At 38.6% G+C, this 18,935-nt stretch overlaps 1 protein-coding gene and 2 long non-coding RNA genes across 5 annotated transcripts in view; all 3 read left to right on the top strand.

Annotated features, from left to right (window-relative positions):
• The window catches only part of PARN (poly(A)-specific ribonuclease), a 48,496-nt gene extending 47,314 nt beyond the window's left edge, over positions 1–1,182 (top strand). The window contains exon 25 of the mRNA XM_027655112.1: positions 8–1,182. Coding sequence (XP_027510913.1) covers position 8 — 1 coding nt within the window. The 3' untranslated portion in view covers positions 9–1,182. The remainder of the gene's footprint in view (positions 1–7) is intronic.
• A 926-nt stretch (positions 1,183–2,108) lies between these two features.
• LOC113952736 overlaps positions 2,109–18,935 on the top strand; it is a 33,463-nt gene continuing 16,636 nt past the window's right edge. The window contains exons 1-2 of one of the 3 annotated variants that reach the window (XR_003529640.1): positions 2,109–2,195; positions 12,223–12,319. This is a non-coding gene — a long non-coding RNA (uncharacterized LOC113952736). Of the gene's footprint in view, positions 2,196–11,386; positions 12,112–12,161; positions 12,320–18,935 lie in introns of those variants that run through there. The other 2 variants (XR_003529642.1, XR_003529641.1) reach the window with 2 other exon arrangements.
• On the top strand, positions 2,694–7,280 carry LOC113952737. The gene is made up of 2 exons (XR_003529643.1): positions 2,694–3,611; positions 6,057–7,280. It is a non-coding gene; the product is annotated as an uncharacterized LOC113952737 (long non-coding RNA).

The raw sequence follows: 18,935 nt of genomic DNA, 5'->3' as shown, positions 1-18,935 counted from the left end.
TCTTCAGAATATAACAATTTTTTGACAGCCTGTGATTAGCAGACCCTCTTGATCCATGGACTACTTTCAAGATATTTGTGAAATGTAACCAAGAAAAGCAAGCTTAATGTCACGAGTCTTAAATTGCTGTGTGTTTCCCTTGAAGACATGAAAACAAAAGAAGAGAGTTCTACAAATTATCAAACAATGAAAACCATTGCTGTGGAGAGTGGAATATCAAGAAGGCTTCATGAGATTATATTTACATTAGAGTGGGAGCCACTGTCATTTAAACAATGCAGTAACCTGTTTAAAGCTATGCCAAAATTCATGGGGTTTTAAATTACTGTGAACTTGCACTGCAAAGGGAAAAATAATTTAAAGATGTTAAATGTGAGATGTTATATTTCTAACCTTGGAATACTCCCAGAAGTAGTATAATTAATTTGGTTTTTTAATAGCAACCGTATCATCACATTCTCACACTAAAATGTGGGAAAGAAGACTCTATTAGTGATGCAAGGGAAAATTAGTAACTGAACTCTTGTGCTCTCAAGGATCCAGAGACTTTTCTTCCCCAAGACTCATGACCTTAGGACTAAATATTTAAATCACTTTCATCTTGAGTATCCAAACCAATTGCAAATTTAGCTCTCATAATATATGCAACACTTAATAGAAGTTGTATAAAGTCCTCATGGGGATGATTCAGGTCATTTATATTGGTGTTCTGTGCAAATGTTGAAGAGTGTTATTAACTATATATCCAAAAGAACTGGCGTCACATGATTTGGAATGGAGCTTAGAGCCATGATGACAAAAGGATACAAAAGCATTTAAAGGGATTGTCAAAGTACAGGTTAAGAGGCAAGGGAGTCTCTGCTGAAGAGATAGAGGCTCACGTTTTCACAGAGAATCCACGTGGAGTCTTCACCCCAAGACCATTAGGATCTTCTTAGTTCTTGAGAAGCAACACTTAGATACCTGCAGGGAAAATACAAGTCTTAATTGTATTACAATACAATCCCTTAAAAACTTGTTTCTTCAAATCAGACAGTGTACACACTTCTGTAAACTACGAAAATTAATAGATATACCCACTCCTACTCTCCTCCCCTCCTCAGTTGTCATTTTGCGGAGCTGGATGTTACTTATCTTTATCTGTAATTAAATCCTCTGAAGAAAATAGCGCTTTTCCCTTTCCTAGTCCTTATGTGTGCTTGATTTTACCAGTGAGCACCTGGGTAAGGTACTAAAATGTGCTGACTGCGGGGCTATGCTATTTTTAATGCTAAGTTTGGGTTGACAAGTGTCAGTGTGTCAGAGGTGGTGTCCTAAGCAGGGACTGACCCCACTGATGCCACATCAAACCTCCTTATTCTGTGGGGTTTGGTTCACTTCCCTGCACTTGAAGTGAAATCATTAATTCTAGAAGGGAAAGAATGTAGCTTCTTAAATTAAATCCACATTTGTTTCATAATGTGTGTTTAAAATATGTGCCTAGAATTTGTTTCTGAAAAGCAGAGCTGTCATCGCTGGTTGTGATGGCTCTGGGGATTCCTGGGCTCCTGCTCCCTGGCGGTTTGTGTGCTGTTACTGACTCCAGAGGTCATTGGATCACAGAATACCCTGAGCTGGACCCACAAGGATCATCGACTAGAACTCCAGGACACCGCAGGAATCCCACCGTGTCCCTGAGGGCTTTGTCCCGGCGCCTCTCGCCCTCCGGTGCTGCCCCGCCCCGCTCCCCTCAGGGCCGGGCGGTGGCGGCGCCGCCCGTCCCCTCCTCCCGTCCCTGCGAGCTGTGAGGGGCTGGGGGCTTCACCGCCCTCAGCGTTCTTGCTCGTGCCTCCCGATGGTGTAAAGCGGCCTTTAGAAAACATTACCTTGCGGTCAAGTCACGCTGTGGAACATTTTCTTCAGCAGCCGCTCAGGGGCTTTGCTGTGGCGGGCAGTGCCCAGCGCGGGCTGTCCCTGCTTGGGCTGAGGCCACCGCAGGCTCTGAGGGGACAGAGCTGAGGAGGGTGTAGGAACCAACAAGCAACAGTATATAGAAGTGCTGGAAGTAGGGGTTGAAGGAAGTGAGGAATTGAATTGAGAAAGTGAGGGAATTTTGTTGGTGATGTTGAGGAAAGGAGCGTGGGCCTGAACATGTGAGTATCTGAAGAAATGGCGTGGAGAAAACATGAGGGAGGTCTGGCTCATCAGCAACTGAGGTAGGTGAGCTGGCACCCTGCCTTTGCAGAGGAATGAGAATGGGCTTATTTGGCTGGAACTTACACTTGACAGTGCTAATTTATCTGTGGTGATGGAGCACTTCATTTCTCGCATCAGAAAGCAGGTTAAAACTGTACTTGAAGTAATCATTTTCAAATTCATCTCAAGCATTTATGGGTGAGAAGTGTTAACTCGTATCAGAATGCACAGGATTACAGCACAGGGTATTGGAAGTTGCTGGTAGACAAATAGATAAAGGTAATTGTGTAGTGTAGGCTAAGGAGGGAGTATGAATGTCCCTAAAGCATGGATTTGAATGGGCACAGGTAAGAGAGAATGAATTAATCCCATGTAAAATTGAGATTGCTGGGGGTGCAACAGCCTGTCTTGGTCTCAATTTTGATCCAGTTGTAAAACCAAGAGAGAGATAGAAAGCTAAAACTTTCGGTGACTGTGGGAAAAAGTAAATGTAACTCTTTCTTTCTTTAGACCTTTGAGTTCTGTCATGGTGCCCAGAAAATGTCTGGTACCCTGGATGTGTTCTCTCTCTTAAAATCCTGGTAAATGTAATGCAGACAAAAATGTCCTCTGCGATTCAGTGTCAGAGCAGACGCAAGGAGACTCTTGGTAATCAAAAGTTCTTGGCTTCTGAAATGTTTAGACTACTGCCAGCTGAGCAGATGTGTACATTGAAGAAGATTCCTCAAGTTACTCCACAGTACATTTAGTAAATGAATAAACATTTTCTTGCCTGTATTGCACTGTTGCAGCATTAGACTTACACTGAAGTAACGCTCCCTCTGTGCTTCACAGAAATACTGCCACACATTCACTGCACGAGGAGCAGTGGATGGTGGGTTAGACTGAGGTTTATAGGGGCAATATATTCATAATTAGGATGTCCTATTTGCTTTAATAGGTATGCAGGAAGCCCTTTTAAAAAAATACTCCTTTTCCAGCAGAATAATTGTTGGCAGCCATGTGCTTCCGTGAGCGCTATAGCAGATCACAAGTCAACCTGAGCTCAACGTGAACTCGTATGGAACACATTATTCATAAATGCCATATTGAAAACATTCAGCCAAAGTGTGAAAAATTAGATTTCCCTGTGCTTATATTAATTTCTTAAAATGACTGATAGTTGTATTTGTACGTGAACAGTCTATAGCCTGAAAATATTGCAGTGTTCTGGCTTATTCCCAGAGTGACCCTGGAGGATGGGGTTGGTGTGTGGCTGAATGTGAGAATCTGGAGGTTGTGGCTGTGCCAAGCCAGTTGCATCCTAATCTCTGATCTGTTTTCAACCCATCAAATGACTGAAAATGCAATTATATTAAAGCTGATTACTTCAAAAACAGCTTTTGAAGTTACCAATTCCTTATATAAGCCTCAAAAAACTTTGCACTGTTATTAAGGTAAGAATAGCTATTTTGTTTGATTCTGCTTACTTATTTTAACTTTTACCTTGACTATCTTTTTCAAATAGGATTTTAAATTTAGAATATTCAGGGATGACGTTTTGGTTCATGTATATACTCAGGGGTGGGTTTTTATTTCTTTGTTGTTATTTTTCTTTTTTTTTTTTTTTAAATTAGAAGTTAGATGACTTCCTTGTAGGATGCTCCTGACTCCAAAAATAAGTTTGCTCCAAGCATGTGCAGCATGTGTCTCTACCATTTAAAATTTTTGCATTTGGGGAATTTGATTGCTTCATTTGCAATAAATAACTGATACATATTTGCCAACAATTCCACAGTAATTTAAAACTGACCCTCTATTTTCTTTGTCAAAGGTCTGCATTTCAACCTTCCCCTTTAATTCTCTCATATGCTCGATTTGCTTTCAGTTATATTTTTAATGTGCTGCTGAGAAGCTGCCATTATCATTAGAAACTTTTTTACTACAATACTGACAATGGATGCAGTATTTTAGTTGTCTGGTCTTATGCTGAGCATACTGTTATCAGTGAATAATTCTCTGTTGCAGAGACATAATTTCACACTGATATTACTGGACTCCCTCACATGTAGACTAATAACCCTTTCTGCTGGATTGTACCACGCTCCCCTGGGGCTTTGAAGTAGTTGTTACTAAAACAGATTAAAGAATGGAGGTACTAAATGATCAGTCTGTGAAGAACTTAAGGGGAAGTGTTTATACTGGCAAATTTTAGGAGGTCAATGGGGTGATGCTTGAAATATTTAATATTCCATTCTCATAGAACAGTTCACTGTTTTTTTAGTACTTCAGTCAGGTTTCTTAATTGATATAAATTCCTCTGTCTCTTAGAGGGTGCAGCTCCAAGGTGTTAAAGCACTTATAACATCTTCACAATAATTTTTAATGGATATTTGCAATTAATGCACAGGGGAGTTTTCGAGACTCACACCTTTGGTTTGAATTATGTCCAAGAACAGGAATTTAACATCTAATTGTTCATCTAATTCATGTCTAACACGAAATTTGGGCTCGGGATGTGTCTAAAGAAAAATGGAGATTCAGTGGCAGAATCACTTGTTTAATATCCTTTACTCTTTTTATGCCCTTTTTTTTTGATGAAAGAGCTCGAAGAATTAGACTAAATATAAACTAAATATGAAACTATTTTAGACTGACAGTTTTAACAAATACAACTTCTCTGAAAGATGTTTTTAAACACTTGTGATGACAGTAGTAATGTGCTGATTCAGTCTGAGTACTAGCTGGTACTAAAATCTAAATTTAATGTACTTTATCTTAAAAAAAAAATGACAGTAGCAGCTATACAAACTCTAAGAAACTGTTGAGTTTATAAAAAGACTAAAGAATAGAATGCTGCTCAATGTAATGTATTTCCATACTAGTGGCACTCCAATGTTAGCAGGTGGAGCTATTTTTTCACCATGGGAGCAATCTGTAAAAGACTTGCCTTTGAAATTACTGCTCCAGCACATAAGTCTGATGAGCAACAGTAAAAAGTAGCATTTTCTGAGGAAAATGCACTATTTTTCATGGCAAAGAAAGGCTTCCCAGTTATAGTCTGACAGTTTGCAGAGACTTGCTGAATGCACGAACTGAGCTCTGTGATTTTAGAAGAGCCCCTGCCTGGTTTCTCTTTGTGTCTGTGGTCTGTGATCTCAGGGTATGTGTGTCATCAGCTGGAAGCTTTTCTGCCCGTGTGTTAAAAAGCAGCTTTTCTTCCTCTAGTTTGTCAAAACATGCACTCAGGACAATGTATTTTAGTGAAACACAAGATTTTCTGTCAGCAGATGCTTTTCATTCTAGTGTAGACGTTTTCTCTGTTTGAATAAAGAATTTGGGAAGTTCTGTTCCGCTGCTACAGGAGTTCAGATGAGGCAGAGCTGTGATGTGTTCTGAAGTCCAGTTTCTTAAATAAAGATAGTTCCCCACGTCCCTTCCTGAGCATATATCAACACTTTGAAGTAATGCACAACAAATTGAACAGTGGCTACCACATTCTCATCTACTTCTACTTACAAAATGCTCGCTAATGTTAAACAAACCAAACACTTTCTTGTTCCTTGAATACTTTCCTGAAAAACAAGCACACACATAAACACAGCTGTAACTGCTGCAGTAAAAGTGCAGTAAAAAAAAAACCCTTAGAAAAATGTTGAATGTTTACTCTACATATAGTTTTACTGGTGTGTATTTTACCTTTATGTTTAGTAATAAATTATTTGGATAAAAATACTGCTGTGAATCAAACATAGAGTACAATTTCAAGTATAATCATACAGTCTAAGGTAGATTTGTGAACTGTAATCAGTATTTAGAGCTCCATTACTCATTTTGGCAAATAGATTTCACGTTGTTCCCCTCGGCAAGATCTGAAATTATCCCTGTGTCTGAAATTGCAGCCTTTGCCTCTCCCAGGCTGTTGGATGACTCAGGCAATCTGTGTAATCTCCGTGTGTCCATGGAGCACTCACTCCATTTCCACAGGCGGAATATTTATGAGAAATGCAACATAAAATTACTCATCTGGCATGATGAGTGTTTGACATCCTGCAAGGATGGTGGAACCACTGTGTGGCTGCTCAGCCACGCTGCCACCAGTGCAAAGGAATTCCTGGAGCAAGGCTGGAGGCACTGGCAAACAGCTCCTGAGAACAGGACAGTGTCAAACATGGTAAAAGCTACAGAAAACTGGAAGAGTGTTTTGCTTGGAGGCTGAAGAGCTGACCCAAACCCTAACAAATCCTAAAGTTACTGAAAGGAAATGGATAAAGGTTTTCACTAAAGATGAGAAGTTAATTAGTTGTTAAACTTGTGAGGAGGTCCTCACATTTAATAGAACTGAAAAGTCTTGTGCAGGTCAGACCTCATGCAGGGGTACCCTGTGACAAATGTGACACTAGACTGAGCAAAGATAAAACTGTTTTCCTGTTTTATTGAATAACACCTGTAAGTGTTGAGCACTCAGCTGGGCCACAGAATGTGGATGTTCCACACTGGAGCAGATTTTATGTGTCTCACCCTTGTTAGGGGCAATTAATTCATAGTCACTGACATGTTCTCTAACTTTAAATGCCTGTAAAAATATAACAAGCTCTAAGGTTACTATTTATTTCCCACAGCTCTTCTGTTAAATGCCAATACTGTGGTATTTATGTCTTTACTGTTTTTTATGCCAGCAAACAATATGCAAACATTTAGTCAAATAGACACTGGAAGATGAAAGAACCAAATGGTTTGTATTATACAATTTCCTTTCCTTGCTTCTTTGTACATTCTTAATAAGAACATTTGCTCTTCATTTAATCATTTAATTTCAATTTGTAAAAGTGAGAAATATTTTCTTATTGAGCATTCCTAATAGGTTTGCTATCTGTGTGTTTCTTTGAGACAGCTGGAAGATTCTATATATACTCCAAATTTTTCAGTTTTCTGCTTAATTTTTCAGTTTATAGATAATTACTGAGGGTGTTAGCAGATTTTGCAGAGAGACATCACGACAACAAGACATGCTTGTCTTAGCAGTCTTCTTTGAAGAGAATATCCAATTTCTATTCCTTTATGGTTTGGGGGGGGCTTGGTTGTGTTGCAAGGCACATTCTAAAAATAAAACATGAAAATGTCTAGCTGTAAGTATGTGGTGACTGCAGATGTGGATATGATATGCTCAGGAAGAACAAGGCCAAGCATTGACATCCCAACACTGTGGGAAACAGAACAGAGTAAGTGATCTTTTTTGGCCCATAAACCTGACTGAAGTTGTATTTGCAAACAGTCCAACTGTGGAAACTTCTGGGAAAAAACAGCAGGAAGCTGACACTCGTCTAGGATTGTGTGTAACAGAAGTGCAAGCTAACTCATGTTCAGGAGACTTGGGGGTGAGCTTTCTTCCCTAATGCTGAAGTTTATTTGCATTTCAGAGAGGTTTAGGGTTGTGTCTGGCTCAAAGGTCACACGATTTTCAAGTTTCCCCCAAAGAGAGGTGAGTTGCACACCAAGTTTAACATAGTGCAACCTAGAAAAATTAAAAAGTAAAAATGTTTGCTGTAGTGAGATGTAAATACAGGGACTTGTAGTAGATGAGAAGAATTTGCAGGACTCATTTGTTACCTTTTTCATATTTTCCATTGCTGCTCTTGCTCTGTGTATTGTGAACCTACCAGACATGGATGGTTACTGCAGATCAGCAGAGTCTTACTAAGATCTACCCACATTCCAACTGAAAAAAATCATCACACTGAATTATCAAAGCTTGCAGTGCAAGCAGCACAGAGTTCTAACTGTTGATAACAAACTGAGAGTGCTGTTTTATTCTGTGATGTTTTATTCTGTGGAATAGAAATCACTGTGAATGATCCTAAGAGACAATAAGGACTGTGCCACTGATCTCTCTGGATGGGTGGATCCATTTTAGCATGGCTGGCTTTTAGGTAACTGAATTAGTACTGGAAACTGGAATGGAAAAAATGGGTAATATAAATAAGTTAAAGCATCCATAATCATAGATACACAGTATCTGCTTAATAATAAAACCGAGGCAGGGACTTAACAACCCTTATAAAATTCCAAATATCTAAACAGAATAGCTGGAGAATTGACTTGAAAATCTAGAGTGCTTTACTTGTATTTCATTAGAAGAAAGTAATGGCTTAGTGATTGAATAATATTATGCCACATTCAAAAGCACAGTCTCCCACTCCCCCTTCATTTCCTGAAGTTTGAGCTCTGTTTAAATCACTGCAGAGCCACTTGGCACCCAGTCCTACTCAGACATGCCAGTTCATGCACTGCTCTGTGATCCAGCTCCCTCTCACGTGGCTGTGACTGTCTCACACCTTTCATGCTCTGAAAGGCTTCCTTTGCCTTCAGCTCTGAGCTGACTGGGAGCTACAAATGCAGAGCTCAGAGGCTGAGCAGCTGCAGGAGTTCCCTTGTCCAACGCCCAGCTCTCATGCCATACGTGCTACTGAATCTCATATTCGACACAGTCCCGAACTTGGAAGCTGGAAAGCTGCTGGAAATCATTGGTCTGAAACTAAAGCAATTCTTCCTGGAGTGATTTGTCTGTATTCCACCCTAGGATGTTTATCACAACTTTAACACTGAAGTTCATGGTCGGTGGGAATCTGCAAACTTTTTGATCTGTGTTTTTTGTGTGCTTCAGATTTTGTAACAAATATGAATAATGACTTTTTCTTCTCCTTTAGTTCATTTGTATTTCCACTCTGTGGAGGATTATACAGCAGCATACAACTTAACTAGAGCAGTTCACAAATGTATTTTCAAACTCAGTGTGGATTAAGATACAATTTAAGGGATTCCTTACTTGTCTCCACAGTACTTTTAATTCTTGCACCACAATCTTATTCTCAAAACACAGAAATCTTTGATTATTGGAACTATATGTAAATAGCTGTGGCTGGGGACTCAGTGTTGGTTTATGTAGGGTCAGACAGTACATAGAGTGAAACTGAGCCACTTAAACCTGCAGAGGTTAAAGTTTTTTGGTTTTTTGTAAATATGAATTTAATATTGTATTTAGCTAAAGTTCCTGGTCGAGGATGGTTCTTTAGGGAACCTGTGAAGATTTACAGCATTATGAGGGGAAGTGGTACAGCATTTCCTGCTTTTCCTAGCTCTGTATGGAGTAAGTACTCTGGCAATTTTACTGGCACTTCTTTCAGTTTACTATAAAATCATATCACAAAGAGCTTCACATTTTCCCAACAAAATAACCCCCAAAATTGTAATATTTCAATAGATTAGAGGGCTAGAATGACTCCAGCACTTAATCTGGTGGTTACTGTAGAGCTGTTCCAATGCTCCAAAGCTACTGGAGGATGCTCTACTTCAGTTATGTTTCATTAGTGTAATATAAGTGTCCTATTGTCTGGGTTTGTTCTGTTATTCTTCCCTTTAATAGCCACCTAAAAGGAACAGCCACTGAAATGCTAAAAATGAGGATGAATGACACATTGTAAGGAAAGAGGCTCTATGCCAAATTCCACACATTTACACTGCCAACATTTACCCACAATGTTGGCAAAGTGGAGAAACACTTCTGAGCTGCTCTGGTATTTATGAAACAGATAATTTTTTTTTTTCCTGGTAGGACAATGTTGGATAATCTGATTTTTGTCACCATCAGCTTAGCCACCAGTTTTAGGGTGACATTGGGCAAGACACTTTAACCCATCTGTATCTCTGGTTTCTCCCTCTGTAATATGGAGGTAAGAGTTACATGTCCCATATGACTCTGAGCCTGAATTCAGTTAAGCTCCAGGAGTATATTTTATTTTTATGTGAGGCATTATTGCATATGAAATGAATCATTTCTTAAATGAATTTAATACTTATTTATGATGTGAAATTTGTCCATAAAAGCAACACATGTTGAATTAACTGTTTTTACATCTATTATTCACTGTTTGCCAGAATCAGGTTTGACTGTTCCCTTCAATTGCATTTGACAAAGCTGACCATACACCCCTGAAGATATCGTGCCTCATCTGAGTGTCTGCAGCCATCCAGGAGCTGTCTGCACTGTCAGCTGCCGTGGGTTTGTGTCTTGGCCTCTCCCCTCCCCTCTGTCTCCCCAGTGTTTTAACTAAACTGCATTATCCTGTGTGCTAATTAAATGTATAGGGGCGTTTGTGCTAGACAATCTTAGTTTATGCAATGATCTCCCCCCTGCCCCTCCTGCCTTCTTGTCCTGGAAAGACCTGTAATGCAGCTTTTCCTGGTATTGTAAACTGCCAGCAGAGAGCATGAAGTTAGAAATGTGTGTTCATTGGGTGAGAATGTTGGTTTGAACAACGTGTGCTGAGTGTGTGTGCATTGGGAAGTTAATTTAATGTCAGAGAGTTCATACACAAGTTCCCCCTGAGCAGTGGCCTCAGGCAAAAAAGATAAATTCTTATTTTTTGAGAGGTCTTCCCGACAATAGGTAAGGAAAGCATATCTGAGGTCAAGCAGTAAATATTCACTGCAAACCTAACCTGGGGAGTTACACTGCTACACAGAGCCTGGTTTTCTGTGCAACTGGAATATTACACAGGAATAATCCAGCTGGGAGGGGACAGGGGAGATGAAAGAAAAGAACAATACAATTAGCTGTTCTTGGAAATCCTAGTACAGGTTCTCTTGGTTAACACTAAGTGTGTGTTTGTGCAGGAATGGAGGTCTCTGGGGTCACATAACTATTCATCTTGATATTTGTAGGAAATGGCATTAAGTTTTTTAAATTCCTTGAATAAATATGCAAAAATACTTTCCAGTGACATTCTACATCTGCTACAATTCTCTTCTAATGTTTTCCTGGTGTAGTTTAAGCGTCATGTAAGCACAAAGAGAAAGGTTTCTGCTGTTCCATGTGGTCAGTTGTTGTAGACAGACTTATTTCAGTTCATATCTAGTGTGCTCAGTCTTCCCTAACAGGCAGACCAGGACTCCAAGGCCACTTACTTGTAATGCTCTGATTGCATTAAAAACGGGGGTAAGTTGAATTTGCTTTTTGGTTTGTTTGTTGTAATAATCTAATTTGCCCTCCTATTTTTGCACTAATGTTTGTGTGGAACAGAGAGCATACCAAAGAAGAAACAGCGCTTCAGTTTGTTTTTTATTTCAGCTTCCTCTTACACTCTCTTTTTATTCTTGTAGTTTTATTTTTTTGAATGAAAATTTTAACATTAATTTAACTTTCAAGATTTTTAAAAAAAGTTTCAACAAAGTCTTTGTTTTGTTTTATTCCAGTACAGTGTTTTCTCTTGTGCATTGTTTGGACTTATTAGAACTTGTAAGCAGAAAGTTAAGATTTCTTTTTTGAAGGTCAGATACCTTCTGCCAACTACACATATTGTTGGTGAGCCAGATATCTCCAAGAGAAGGCTTAGAAAGGTGGTTTGGAAGTGTTCTGGGGTTTAGCAACTGCACAGAGTAGAAACTCATAAAATATATTATTTAGGCAGAGAAAGTTCTTTGAGTCTAAAGAAAAAAGTCTCTGGGGCTCAGAAAGAAAAGTAACAAACTCCAAAAAAATATTTTTTAGTTGCTCAGGGTGTAATTCTTCATGTATGGTTTGCATTGTCTGCAAAGTGCAGTATTTGATTCTAAAATAGAAGCACCTCAAGTAAGTCATTACTTGAAATTAATTTGGTCCTAAATAATTTAGGCAAGTTGAACCATACATAAGCCACACTTTTTTTTTAATTTACAGTGTAAAGTTTAAAAATGCTTTGCTGTGATGGCAGTGTAGAATGTGTACAGTAAGAGGGGGATTTTTGTGCAGATTAATTTTAGCATTTATAGTCTCCTGACTTTCAACTGACTTTTTTTTTCCAAATTGCAGTCTTAGATTGCTGCAACAGAACATCACCTCTATAAACTGAAATAATGTAATGAAATCTTCTGATTAAATCTTGTGGAGTCTTTGCATACCCAATGCTCTCAGTTTGAAAGGTGAGCAATTCTTAGTTTCCACATATTTCCCCTGTCCTGAAGCTGCAGCGTGTGGGCACGTGTGTGACTTTACTGCCACAGGAGCTTCTAAAGAAAGATTTCTTGTCCCAGGCTGGGCTGTTGGACCCTCCTGTGACAGTGGGACAAAGGACATTGTCGGGGATGGAGTGTGATGGGAAGGGCTTGAACACCTTCTGAAGCCTTGGAGGTAAAGAAAGGGGGGATAGAAAGGACAAGTGTGGTGGAGCAGGGCTGATGGAACTGCAGTACTGAAACACCCCCTAACGTGCTGCTGCAGTTTGAGGTTCTTTCTCCTCAAATATACTAAGAAGAGATTTGATAATATAAAGTAAAAATACAAATAACTTTCTTTTTTATTTTTTTTAAAAAAGTAATCTTAATTAGTTTCTGTAGTGTAGATTTCCAAGATCAGGGGATATAAAGATGCCACGAACTGTATTGTAGGAATTATGTGATCTATAAACATTACAGTAAAAACTCTCAGACTAACCTTTAACCCATGCTGACACTGAATTATTTTGATTTTATGAGTGACTATATGCAAATGAGTTGGACCTTGTGATTGATAATTCAGTGCTTGACATTGCTGACAGTAATGACAAGTCCCTTATGATGAAGGTACACATCAAAATGTGAGTGTGGCTAAAACATCAGAGTTGTTTTAAATAGCAAGCTTTCCCTTTGGTGTAAGGTACCAGGCAAGAAAAGTGTATTTAAACCAACTATTTTAAGTTATTTTTAAGTACAAAGCAAATTTTCCCTTTACAGTCTGGTGCTTAACAATTATTAAAGTAATAAATAAATGGGAATTAAGAAAATATCATCCTTATTTGCAGAAGAGCCAAATGATGTAACAAGTTACTTTTTATTTCAGAATGACCTAATTAGGACTTTAAGGCCAGGGTTTCCAAAGATTCATTGGTTTGGCCTTCCTGAAAACTTCTGCTACAAGCACATGGATATTTAAAATATTTCTTTCCCAAAAGCATACTGTAATTTCTTGGACCTCAATTTAAAAATACTGTGGTGCATCTCTGGGGACTTTGTGTAGAGTAAGTAAATAACTGCTTTTTATTAAATACATTTTAATGAAAAGACCAAATTAATAAACAGGACACCCAAACCAAATGCATTTAGGGCTGAGCTTAATTTTGCTTTTGCACAGGCCTCTGCAAACCCATTGATTTTCAAAATGACTGGGTCAATAAATAGCAGTATTTAATGAGATTCTGGAAACTAAATCAACTTCAGACAAGTCAGAGTTCCAGTCGTGTGCAAACAGGTGCAATTGAAGTGGCTGCAATGGATTTGATTACTGACATTTCTTGGGAGGCTGACAGAGGCTGAGATAAATCTTTTTGAAAGGCTGCACACAAGGGGCAGTCGACAGTGTGTTTCTCCCCAGAATTTTAAGACATCAGTTTTACCTCCTGGGGGAATTTTCTATTTGAAATGTTATAAATTTGCCATTGTTGCACTTGCCAATATTGTGTCAGATTTGCAGCATGAAATCTCCTAACTTACCGTGCATTAGCTTGAACTATTTTGCACATATACAATTGGAAATGATTAAATAGGGTTTCAGTTAAACAATCTTCCCCTGACAAGCTTAAGCAGAGTTTCACTTCAACAAACAAAGCCATTAGGAAGCCATCTGTTTGAAAATGATCTAGGATGTGGAATTTAATATTTGTGTCTGCATTACCTGCTATTGAATTGGTGGCTCTTGTATTCCTAATTATGTGAAACCCACAGGCAGGGATATAAAAATATTGGGATTTTTATAGCAACCGTAATAAATTGTTGTGATTGCTTGTTTGCTGCTATAAATTGTCAAAACAAGAATCAGCCAGCCTCCTAACTCACATTTCCCTGAGGAGCTGTAATGTCCACAGGCTCCATCGCTTTCCTAACCCATAAGTATTTGCCTTTTCCTAAGTTAAGTGGAGAAATAATGTCATACACACAGCAAACTGTTATAAACCTCCTGCTTTGTTACCTTTTGCAGTTTCCCACTTGGTACTTTACTTTGGATGGTATAGAAAGTCAATAAGCAGGTGGAAACTGGGTCATAGGAATCTTTCTGGTGCCAAAACCCAACTTAATGGAAATTGTTAAACATAGCTGTATTTTGTAAAGGAGCTTTGCTGTTCTCATCTGACTTTGGCGTAATATTCTGTATTATGTGTGTTTGAAACAATTGTAAATTAATGCTGAATCCATTTGGCTCTCATCAGCTCCTGTCAACAGCAAACACATTTCATACAGATTTATGTTCCCAGGAAATAGGAGGTCTTTTCTTTGAAATGTTACAGCTTTACCTTTACATTTTTATGATCTTTAAATTTCAATGTTCTTAATCTAGACAAGAGCTGAAACTGTAAAATTTGTCTACGAAGGCTGTTTATTAGGTTAATGCTTACTTCAAAAATTATTAAATAAAAACAGGTTTTTAAGTAGGACTGACAGTTGAATGGGTGATATCTAATGCTGCACAGAAGCCTTACATTTCCTAGTATTTTCATACCTGACTATCTGTCCCTTAAGACAGATTTTTTTGAAAGTTAGCACACAGCAACTAAGATTTGCTAGAGCATATCCTATCCTACACTAAAATAAGTACATTCCTTTATGCAGTTGAAATGAAAATCGGGTTTATATCTGTAAGCAAACAAAAAGTGAAATGATGTAGAGAAAATATTTCAGGAGAAATATTGTACAAAACAAGATATTGCAAGATTTTCCACGTGATTTGTAGAATGATTTGCTTTGAAAAGTTTGGACAGATGAGCAATTTCATTTGAGGACATAAATACCTTCTCATTTAGTGTGAAACTGGTGACAGTCCTTGAAATGCCTTTGACAAAGATTTCATAATCTCTGTATCAGAACTTGTGGTAATGCAAATTCATGATGTATGTTAATAGTTCCTTCATTAGCTTTGATGTCTAATTTTACAAAACATTAAATTTTCTGAGGGCTAAGTGACACGAATTTTGCCATGCTTTAATTTTTTTTTCCGAGTAATAAGTCTGAAAGAAGGCAGAGTGCTCTGAGTGAGTTACACTAAACTCTGTCAGATCTGATGATATAAAATGTTTCAGAGTTTGTTTGTCTGTCAGAGTCAGGGTGAGTTAAATCTGTATCTGGAATTTTAGCAAGTGAGTCACAGTGAGCTCTTCAATAACAAACCTTTTGACTGGGTGTCCCAGGTGGAGAAAAACTGGCCACTTAGATCTCACTGAAGAATAATTCTATAGTTCTCTCTTGACCTTACTTTTTTATTACTGTTTTATTGTTTCCTGTGTGGAGAGGGAAAAAAAAAAAAAACCCAACCAACATTCACACAGCTTCTTTTATGGTCATGATTCACCACTGTGGCAATCAAGCAAACCTTGGAAGGACACTGAGTGAGGCCTTGCCAGTGCTTTGAAGTGCAGGGCAGGCAGAGCTGTTTGGACGTGGTTTGACTTGAATGTTCTGCTAATGTGTGATTTCCAAAGTTCCTGCTTGCAGTTCTCCACCCAGAGAAAAAGAAGACAGTGACAATGCACCCTCATACTTTGTTTTCCTAAGAACACATAAGAAGTACGTAATAATGAAGAGGAGTTGAAAATACTAAAAATGCAAATTATTATCTCGAAAAGTTGTAGTCAAATGATTCTTATGAGTAAAGAAGTCAAGGACAAAATTAGTTACTTATAATGTGAGGAAAGCAATACTGAATGTTGTCCTGGTGTATTTACAAATGGTTTGAAATTCCAGTTTAGTAGTTTGGGTGTAATTTTACAATATGTGGAAGAATATAGACTCCATTAGGAAGAAGTTCTTGTCTCAGGCAGGAAATCTTCCTCTGGTATTTGGCTAAAAAAATGGGAAAAATAGACAAGCTCAAGTTTTGTTAAATTATTTAATGAAGAGCACTTCTGTAATGAAGAGCCATTTGTAAGTATGACTGTATGGAAGGTTTCCTAAAATCATCATAATCATGTTAACTCTTATTGAAAGTGAAAATTTCACAACTGACCTGCAATTTTAAACTGATGCAACAGTGAGAAGAAACACAGGCTTGTCCCAGGCTTTGTAATGTCCTGTGTGCTGGAAATGGACTGGACTGCTTTGGTTCTGTTCTGTCTGAGCCCATACACCTCCCACCTTTGTGATCTGTGTTGGAAGCACGTTTGTCCCCAGTTCAGTTTCCAGTCAGGATTGTTTGTCTTCTATTCCTTGGTAAATGTGAGACTTTACTGGCTGCTTGCACATGTCCCCCCCACCCCAAGGACAGCTGTGTCCTGACATTCTCTGAAAGATTAAACACATCTTTTCCTTTGGGCCCCCCTTTTACTCACTCAGGGTTTATAGTTCACCTCTTAGAAAGATGTGATAGTTGAAGTAGACAAGCACAGGGGTGCTTGATTTCTTAAAATCAATGATTCTTTCTATTACCTGATGTGTATTATACAGAGGAGAAAATACTGACACTTCCCTTCCTCAGTTTTGAATGTGGTTTTGGGCACACTCTGTGCATTCTGTGCCACCCAGCTCTGTACAGAACTTTTCTAGATCATGTTGCATACCTGCCTGTGTCACAATTTTGCAGCCAGTTCCCTTCTCCTTTGACCCACAGTTAGCCAAGCACTGCTCACTGTTCCTTTTCCATGCACAAGTTTTCTGTCTCTCTGGGATTCATGGCCTTTCCCAAACACTTTAGTTTTTGAGGTCCAGTTGTTTCATTTTTGGGGGAAATTCTGTCACTTCAAACCCTGTCTTGCAGGAAGAGTTTGGATGAATTGATTGCTGTCTGGCTCAGACACCCCACTGTCCTTTTCTTCTCCCTGTGCACTGGGAGCTGCCAGGGTGGGCTGTTTTCCACAGACCCATGTCTGAGACATGTGTGACTCAGCCCTGACAGCACATGGCTGATTTCACATCCCCTGAGGTATTTAATGATACAGCAGTTTCAGAACCACAGCCAGGATTCCTGCTTTGTACACAGATAGATTTCCCACATCATCACAGATGCTTTTTCAAAGGTATTTTCTCAAGCTGTACTGGTGGCATTCTGCATTTCACACAAGAGTTACTCACCTGCCCCCCTTCTTATGTGTAGAGTATGTAAGAGGTGTTAGAGTGGAATAAAACAAGAAAAGTGAGAATTATCACACCACATCACTTCTAAGTATAAAGGTTAGTTATGAAGCCAGCAGCTGCTTTATCTAAACCTCAAGATATAAAATCACAGAGTCAAAGAAAGAAGAATCTCACATTGATTATGAATCAGAAACATGAGCAAACCCAATAGACACATAGAAGGCTTGAGGCTTGGAAGCATAATTGTGGCTTTTGTCATCTCTGAAGCCACAACTTTTTTTCCCCTGCTCTAGTTTCAAAGAGAATAATGGCATCATCTGATGTTTTTGACTTGCACACAGTAAACTTTCTGCAAAGGCATTGGAGCAGTGTCAGTTCTGCTTGGTTCTGGGCTGCCTTTAGTGTGCAGTTGGCATGTCTAACGTGGGATTCCAGATGGGAATGGTCATCTTGATCCTGGCTTGATTAACCTCTCTGTTATACCAGCTCAGGGAAGTCATCTGGCAGAAGATGATTTCCTTTTTTGTAAGGATAACATTTTGCTGCACTCCCTCAGCTCACTGAAAAAGGTGAGGAGGGTCCTTCTGGCCAGGAACTTGTCAGGAGATGCAGGTTCAAGGGAAGGGAATGAGGTTGTGTGACTGCAGTCAAGAGAAGCCCTTTATGCCAGCACCTGAGTAATTGTGTTCCCTTAGCTCCATCATCCCCTCTTCTCTGTCACATTGAGCATTTTCAAATAAAACTGCTTTCCTTAGATTTTTCCAGACTAATGTACATACAAACCTATTAACTAAAACTCATAGTGTCAAAAACTCTTTAGAAATCGAATGAGCTTTCAGAAGGAAGAATTACTAAGAGGCAGTTTTAAGTGTAATAATTTTATATCAGTGTACATTTTATTGTATCTCCTTGGAATCTCATAACACTAAATATGCTTCTTGCATACGAAGGCTATAACTGAGAGTGAGAGAAATGTTAAGCTTCAGATTGTGTGGGATGAATGTTCTGTCTCTGGGTCCAAGTGTCTACAAATTCTAAACAAATATTCCAAGAGGTTATGTTGCTGTACCCAATATCCACATGTGATATTCTGAGATTGAGCTTGGCTAATTCTGAATACCATAACAATCCTTAAAAACAAACAACCAAACCAACCAAGCAAAAAACCCAAACTCCAAAGGAATAACAACTTAACAAAGATGAAGTTTATTTTCTTGTAGAAGGATTTATGATAATAATACAGTAACTATTAAAAAGAAGATACCATAGAACAGTTATTTTTTGTAAATCCAGTGTAAACATGGTAAACTTCTTTTTAATAATTTCTTTTTAAATTAAGCTAAAGTGTTCTGTATTGTCCTCATTGGAAAAAAAAAAAAAGCTCTGGCAACTTTATTCTTTGAAATACTGGAATGACCCAAAGGCTTGGAATTGAGATTTGATGTTGGCAGGAAAGTGGCCAGCCTCTTAAGCATGTGCTTTTTGTTATTTCTGAGAAAAATCTACATATTTAACCAGGTTTTAACCCTTTTGGGGCATAACTCTTGGTATGATCTCTGCTTGCAAGATTTAAACACTAAAATCTTCGACAACTGCATTCCCCAGTTATTTCCATAACTTCTGTCCACATGAAGTGTGTGCTGTGAGCTCCTCAGAGCTGCTGGGTGTGCTCTGGCCCCTCTGTCCACATGAAGTGTGTGCTGTGAGCTCCT

This window comes from Corapipo altera, unplaced genomic scaffold (assembly GCF_003945725.1).
Source record: "Corapipo altera isolate COAL_440 unplaced genomic scaffold, ASM394572v1 98, whole genome shotgun sequence".
NCBI lineage: Eukaryota > Metazoa > Chordata > Aves > Passeriformes > Pipridae > Corapipo > Corapipo altera.
The sequence above is the reverse complement of the archived record's forward strand: the minus strand, read 5'-3'. Positions and strand labels throughout refer to the sequence as shown.